At 39.4% G+C, this 8423-nt stretch overlaps 1 protein-coding gene across 1 annotated transcript; it reads right to left on the reverse strand.

The window, feature by feature from the left end:
- Positions 1-843: 843 nt before the first annotated feature.
- LOC139942106 (DET1- and DDB1-associated protein 1-like) lies at positions 844-8214 on the reverse strand. The gene is made up of 5 exons (XM_071938806.1): positions 7806-8214; positions 6328-6411; positions 5286-5337; positions 4140-4201; positions 844-2750 (listed from the first exon to the last, which is right to left on the reverse strand). Exons 1-5 carry the CDS (start codon positions 7806-7808, stop codon positions 2646-2648), a joined length of 306 nt encoding a protein of 101 aa, XP_071794907.1. The 5' UTR covers positions 7809-8214; the 3' UTR covers positions 844-2645.
- Positions 8215-8423: the final 209 nt, after the last annotated feature.

Below are 8423 nucleotides of genomic sequence, written 5' to 3' on the forward strand. Positions count from 1 at the left end.
AATGCATCTCGAGAACATTCTGGTCTTCATTTTGAAAAGCCGCTTATTGGTAAGCAATTATTCATGTCGACCGAACTGTACATGCTTTTCTTAATTAAAAGATTGTGAAGATTATTGCTTAACTCATCTGCTTACCAGAAACACTATCGTTTACCCTTTTTCTGCTTTATCAAGAAAGAGCAGGATACCAGTCACAAATGTGACACGGTATTTTGAAAGGTAGCCTTAGTGTGATAAGCGTACTTTTTGTTTGCTGAGCTATTTTTTTGGCCGAGGTCATTTGGTTTGCTTGAAGTGGTAGTTGTTATGAAATAAAATCTCTCTTGTGTGCTTTTTAGCACACAAGTCTGCTTGTAAATTTCACAAATTTCACCTCCGCTGCAAAGAAAAAACACCTGATTATAAGATAAGTTTTGAATACATCTCTTTGTGCTTGCAGCCGTACTTCAAAAAATGTGTTTCGTCTCATATCAAATTACCCCTCCACGTAACTGCGATTTTCTTTAGACAAAAACCATGGCATCTTGATTGGAATGCAATATGTTTCTGAGGCTCAAAGATATCTCTGCACACATGTACACCTTCTTCAACATGAAGCAACCAAATATTTACACGACGGTGTAAGATATACATGTTCAATGGTAGAATGAAACATTCATTTTTGTAGTTCACATTTGTGTTCACAAGGGAAAACTGACAGGGTATAAGTTTGAATTAATTCGGGGTTGACCAAAGACAAATTGACCAAGCGGGATTTGAACCTAACAGCAGTACATTAATCCACAGATCGCAGGTGCAAATTCCACCCTTGTTAGTTTGTTATTTGTTCAACCCCAAGTTCACCTTTATATTAGTTACACTTTCACTGTATGTCGCGCTGTCTAGTTAATGGTTACATTATCAACTACTATGAATTATTGAAATAGCTATAATAGAAAAACAGTTTTTCTGTACCACTGTTTATTCCGCAAGACAAACTGAGAGAGGTGGGACAGATAAACAATAACTTGGGAGGCTAATCATGCTAACTCGCAGCTGGGAAACAGAATTGCGAATGACATGTTTGAGCCGCAGGCAGTGTTTTTGGCGGCCAGCCACATCAACCCAAATATGACCACAGAGCAAAGCCTCAGATCAAAAGTTTTTGATTTTTCTAGAGGGAGGAAAACAGGAGGGTCCGGAGAGAACCAACTCAGAATTCTACTCACACATTATGGCCTTTACTGCGCGAGTTTCCATTTCATAGCGCCGCTAACCATAAGCATACAGAAGGTTATGCTTCTGGCGCTAACTGTACGAAAATGGATGACGCAACAATGCATTTCCACGGCATACGTGCAAGCTGGCCCCCTAGTTTTCTTGCAACTCCCCAAAAGATTCTGCTTTGCGGACACGCTTGTTAAAATCTTTTTACCGCTACGGCACTTAGCATGCGCAATTCAAAATGCTCATGAATGACACAATTCCAGGTTTTTTTCAAGTGAGCGTGAATGGTCACCCATGGGAGTGAGGTTGCCCTGAAGATACATCGCGCCCGTATTATGGCTGAGTGTATTAGCAATTAACATCATTTACATTAGTAGATCAAATAAAACCATAGAAATAGAACCCACATAATGCTGAGTGTTTCTTTGTGCCTGCGGTTTTGTTGTGAGACCATTTTTATGGACGCTCAGATGACATTTTTTTTACGCATGCACGTAGATGTCACATTGACCATCGAAAACACTAGAAACGGTTTATGTGCGATGCAATCTTGCCATTTTGCCATACATGTGTGTCACGTGATGCTCATTTTGCCATCCATCCGTGTCACGCGATGATCATTTTGCCATAAACGTTTGTCGTGTGGTATCGGTATGTTGCGTCCACCGACGACACAGAGGGCGGCCGAGCTCAGCAGTCTCCGGGTTCTTTTTCTATGAATAAAACACATCCGCCATCTTGGACCGGTTCCCTGCCTGCCAGCATTAACATTCAGCAATTAACCTATACAAGAACCTGACTATTTACAAGATGCAGCAATGCCATCAACAAACTTAATGACAGCAACATATGGACATCGGGGTTGTTTTCCAACAACGCCAGGCCTTGAACTAACCCACAGCAGGCCAGATACTTCACGGAGACAACGAAGGCAATTGCCTCCATGCTCCATGGTCATTGCTTTGGTGCCCTTGAAATGCTCCAGTATAAATTCACAAATTCCTCATAGGATGCCCTTGTTACCAAGGATAAAAATAATAAAATGCCTTGGTGCCCTGTCCCTTTAGAAAAACGAAGCATACAGGCCTGCCACAGCAATTGGCGTAGTGCCCTGAGCTTTTGCCGCGGTGCCTTTTGCAGAGTTCCAATAAAAATTACAATTTTTCATCATAGAAGTGCCCCTGTACTCAGGGGAAAATTACCACCTCTTCAAGAAGGAAACTCAATGCTTGTTATGCCATACTAGGTCCTTGGGACTTGAGGACACGTGAATTAAAAGTGCCCTTTACCAAGGGGAAAACTGTCGGTGCCCCTTCAAGAATGAAGCTCAAGACATACTCTTTAAATTGAGGACACGTGAATCCAAGATGGCATAAATAAAGGTTAATTGTAAAGATTACCTATAAATATATTATATATACAGAGATGAAAGACCTCACTCAGCCGCAGTTCCCTGGATTGGAATCTAGCCTGGGTATCTTGCGAGCGGGGGAAGTGTCGGACTCCATGTTTGCGCTTGACGTGTCTCGCTTCTTTTGGTTATTCTAAGGAAATAAGAATGACAACAAAATAATAAGATTTACTGATACAACCCTGATGCGCTTTAAAACATTAAAAGCATGCAAATAATAAAAATAGAATGAATTTAAAAAGATGTATGTAACCCTAAACAACACTGAGACAAATTACCATTATGGTACACACATTTTAACAAGTTAAAACAACAAAGAGTTTTTAAAAGATCCAAAATACAATACATTCACCATCGATTATTATCAAAGTAGATAGACCTAAACAAATATAATAAATACTCGCACTAAACCAATCACAAGGCAGAATCTATTAAAGCATGGGGTGTTATCGAACATAGAATGCACACGTACGTAATTTTGTACTGCAGGATTGCTTTACTTCAAAGATGAAGAGAGTACACGTACATGTAGGAGGCTTAAAGGCAGTGGACACTATTGGTAACTACTCAAAATAATTGTTAGCATAAAACAGGCCTCAATCTTTAGCTTCAGAGGGGCAAGGCCACTTGGCCTCAAAAGCTCTAAAAAAGAAAGGGGCACCAACGCCAACTGAAAGGGCACCAAGGTCATTTTCAAACCTTTGTTTGTTGATGATTATGTTAATATACTATCCACTGATTTCAAGATGGTTGTCAACTTTCCAACACATATTTATTTCATTGTCACTGTTTACATGCTGTGCAACTGAAATTGAATAAAAGTTTAAAAATATTTGTTTCTGAATTAATTACAGCACTCAAATTGCAAACGATTACCCCAGTAATTAACTTACCCCATTTTACCCCCCCCTCCCCTTATTCATCGACTTAATTAAACTCCCTTCTGCTCATCTGAAAGGTACGTGATTTTTAAAAGGGCTTCACGGCAATTCCCTGGGGCATCGCGGCAATGGCCGCTGGTGGCCGCTGTAGAGGTCGAGGCCTGCATAAAATTTACTTGGTAACAAGAGGTTGATAGTATAAAACATGGTGAGAAACGGCTCCCTCTTAAGTGGAGTAGTTTTCGAGAAAGAAGTTATTTTCCACGAATTTGATTTCGAGACCTTACGTATAGAATTTGAGGTCTCGAAATCAAGCATCTGAACGCACACAACTCCGTGTGAGAAGGTGTTTTTTCTTTCATTGTTATCTCGCAACTTCGACGACCGATTGAGCTCAAATTTTTGTTATTTTATGCATATGTTGAGATACAGCAAGTGAGAAGACTGGTCTTTGACAATCACCAATAGTGTCCAATGTCTTTAACAGTGGATCAGAGTGGAACGTACTCTTCCCAAACTGTTGTGCCATCCTCCTTCAATGCACCACCCTGAAAGGATGTGATATTTACTGCTGAATGGAAAGTTCTGACTTCCAGAGAGAAAGAAATCCGACACCCTAGAGTCATAACAGATCACCTTACCTTCTTGTCCCATTGTTGATGAAGATATCGCAGCAGGATATTGGTCTTCTCTGTTGTGATAACTGCAATGACATTTAGAGTAAGAAGAATTAATCAATACCTCAGGTAATCATGGAGGGATATTTTCTATATTTGCTTAGTAAATGTGCCACATACCAAACAAGGTTTTAGCCAGGATTTTGTAAAAGGGTGTCAAAATTTGCTGTTAATTTAAAAACTGGGCGTCCAAATTGTTCCATTACAATACCATACATGTTTATGACGGATAAAACAAGGTGTCCAAATCTAAAACATGATTTCTAAAAGACACACAGATACCCCTCCCTACTGGCTAACACTATGACTATGACATTGAGCGTAGTGCGTTATTGTGTAGCATGTCATAGCCAAGTTGTCAAAGCAGAGTGGTTTAGAGCACTGTCCCGAGACTCAAAAACTTTAATATAGGAGTCCTATATTATGATATAGGAGTCCTATATTATGGATAATTATAGAATGCCATCGTTTCAAAAATAATCAATCCCCACCCGTTTGTTCAAATGAGGCAAGGTTGTGAAATGGTGGACAAGGTTTGTGTCTATATGGAATCAGCCGTATTATAGAAGGTTATTTTTCTCGTTTTGTTTTTAATTTTAGTTGATTTTGGGGTGACTGAATTGTGAAGCCAAATACTATACTGCACAAGAGCCCAATGGAGAGAAGGATGTTTCAGTTTTAGAACGTCGGAGGAAAACTCCAGAGATTTATTCCAGGGAAAACCCACTCAATCATGTAGGGACTGAAAACACAATCCACATAATCGGTAGTATGCGCACGCACCACAAACAGACGCCGCACTCTCACTCTCAGCCAATGGTAGTTGCGATTACGTTAAATCAGTTGCGATTACGTTAAATCAGTTGCGATTACGTTACATCGCAACTAAGCCAAGGTTAAAGCTTCCTTTTGTGGCTCAATGAGCCGCTGTTTGACCATTCTTGATGTCAATATGCAAGGGTCACCGGTTGTCAACTGGAAGTCTGCAGGACTTGCGATCACAAGGTTGTGGGTTTGAATCAAAACCGAGGTCCTAGAGGTGGAAGGAGGGGGAAAGGTACCCACTAGGCTAACCCAACGGCCCAAGTTAAGAGTGCGAAGTGTTCTTACCTTGATCTGAAGGGTAATCTTTTGTTGGGAGATACACAGCTGGCTTCTTACTCTGAAAATTAATAATAATATTTAAGGAAATTATAAATCTAGTTGAGTGACAAGCTCAAAGAAGTCCCTTAAAGCCATTATACACTTTCGGGAAAAAAAAGTTCACAGATTTACAAATAACTTACAGGGTTTACAGAAGGTAATGGTGAAAGATTTCTCTTGAAATATTATTCCATGAAATGCTTTACTTTTTGAGAAAACATTAAAACAATTATCAATTCTCGACAACGAGAATTTACGGATTATAGTAAACACATGTCATGACACGGCGAAACGTGCGGATACAAGGGTGGGTTTTCCTGTTATTTTGTCTCCTGACTCCGATGACCGATTGAGCCTTAATTTTCACAGGTTTGTTATTTTATATATAAGTTGTGATACAAGAAGTGTGGGCCTTTGGACAATACTGTTTACCGAAAGTGTCCAATGGCTTTAAAAGTAATGTGATCCCTCTGAAGCTTGAGTGTGATCCCTGGTTACACCACAATTAGAGATTGTATTGTATGGCTTCTGACTGGCACCTCCGAACAAAGATATTGACAAAATAGGGAGACTGCCAACTGTGTCTTAAAGGCACTGTACACGTTTAATAATTGTCAAAGACCAGTGTTCTCACTTGGTGTATCCCATCATTTAAGCATAAAATAACAAGCCTCTGAAAATTTGGGCTCAGTCGGTCATCGAAGTTGCGAGAAAATGATGAAAGGAAAAAAAAACTTGCTGGACAAATCTGTGTGCTTTCAGAAAGGAATAAAAGACTTCTAGCTAGAAGTCTTTTATTATGTTAATGAGAAATTACCTCTCTCTCAAAAACTACATTACTTCAGAGAGAGCTGTTTCCCACATTGTTTATACTATCAACAGCTCGATACAAAGTCAGTTTTCAAGTTAATATTTGTTTTGAGTAATTACCAAACGTGTCCCTTTAATGTGTGTTCATTGGATTCTTTTATAGACAAATTATCTTCCTTTTAAAATTTAGTTAACTCACCGATCCTCTACTTCCATCACTGTGGAAGCGACTGAAGTTGTTCTCATTATGACTTGGTAAGCCCCTTAACATTTCACTGACACTCTGAAAGAATTAATAGACATGAGGAACGAAGGTTAGAGAAAACTCACACCTTAGAGCAAAAAGACAGCAGACTGGTCAGTGTTGAATGTTGGTGTAGAATAGAAGTAGAACATGCATTTTTTTTTTGCTGAGAGCAGAGTTCATCGTCAGGATCCCTTCTTCAAGCTCTTATACCATGGAATATTCCTCCATGCTTACACTAATAGAACTACAAGGTTCGTTCCGCTATCGTCTCCTTGAACAAGGAACCTCATTGACATTAGTAATTTTGGTTTTTACCCATACACCGATGTGTGTTAGCACTGTATACTCAGTACTTTCCCGGGTCCTGTGACTAAATATCACAGGCATGTTACTCGGGTGGGATTCGAACCCACGACCCTTGCAATTCTAGAGCAGTGTCTTACCAACTAGACTACTGAGGTTGCCCGGTAGCTAGAGGCAGTTCGAATCCTATGTTTTGGCAGCGGGTACCGCAACGATATAATAGACATTAAATTTGCATCGGGGTTAAAGGATATTAATTTTGTTTTTTTACCATGTGGTTCGAATCCCACCCGAGTAACATGCCTGTGATATTTTTTTCACAGGACTCGGGAAAGTACTGAGTATACAGTTACAGTGCTAACACACATCGGTGTATGGGTAAAAACCAAAATTAATATTCTCATTGACATTAGTTCTACCTACTTCATGGCTACTTCTAGAAACTATAACTGGGATCCTGATCAGTGATGTACTGTGCCATGAAGTACTTCATGGCACTACTTCATGGCACAGTACCACAGAATTCTGCTGCTGTAAAACGTGTGACTCTAGAAGTTTGTATGGCCCAATTTCATTTATGATTAACTAATCCTAGACCCAGTAACTGGGGCGCTGTGTTCCTTTTTTAAAAAATTTGACATTACCGGTAGGCTAATCCTTTATTTTTTTTATTCAAAATTTTGCTATTATCAGTCAGTAGTAGTATAACCGATAATGTCGAAAGTTCGAAAAAATGAATACAGCGCCCCAGTTACTAGACTGGGTCATAACTAATCCTATCAATATCATGATTTCCAGATATTTAATTAACATTATTAACAACATTACATTGGTCATTGTGTATTGTGTATTGTCATAATTTGAGATTGCATGCAGATATTCTGTAAAACCAAAATGCTGGATAGAACTTGGAAAAGGTTGTACTACTTAATTTAGTGTCAACTAAATCAATTGTCTGTTTTTAGTTTGTTTCTCTCAGTCTGATTCCGACTCCGAGTCTCTGAGTACATTATTTTATTAATCAAATGTGGCTGTGTATTTATAACTATTTATAATTATAATAATAATACCAGATAACTTTAATCACTTCATTACAACTAAACTAAACTGTACAATAACTAACATACCATCTTGTTTTGTATACTTTTCTTTCACGGACCATGGAATACTTGCTAAGCAGATAACACCAAACGATATGCCTCGAAGCTTTCTACACTGCACACGACGTCTCACTCACACATGTCACAGGGGGAGTCGTCCAAATCGAAAAACATGGACGATCGAGGCAGCAACAGTCAGCAGTTGTAACTCAACAACCCGAAAACAGCTTCAATATTCTACTTTTTGGACGAACAATGGCCACATGAAACTGACGATGATTTTCTATACAATGTTAAGCCTAATAGATGTTCATCGTTAGGGTAAACTAATTGCAAACTTGCCTGCTTAATCTAACAGAAATAACGTCAAGTTTACGCTACAATTTGGACGTGCATGGCCGAGTTGATTTTTGACATAGTCTTTTTACGCGCAAAATGTCGGCAGCGTACACACGCACACTGGTCTTACACTCTACCCAGTGCAAAGACTAGACATTGCACATAATTTGGCGGAAGGGGGCGGTATACACAAACGTGCACCCCGCGTGGTGGTGTGCCCGGGGTTAAACCGGGGGTGGGCCCGGGGTTGGATCTAGGACTTTACACCAATGATATCATTTGAGATTAATGTAAATGTAATCAACT

The sequence above is a fragment of the Asterias amurensis genome, chromosome 9 (assembly GCF_032118995.1).
Source record: "Asterias amurensis chromosome 9, ASM3211899v1".
NCBI lineage: Eukaryota > Metazoa > Echinodermata > Asteroidea > Forcipulatida > Asteriidae > Asterias > Asterias amurensis.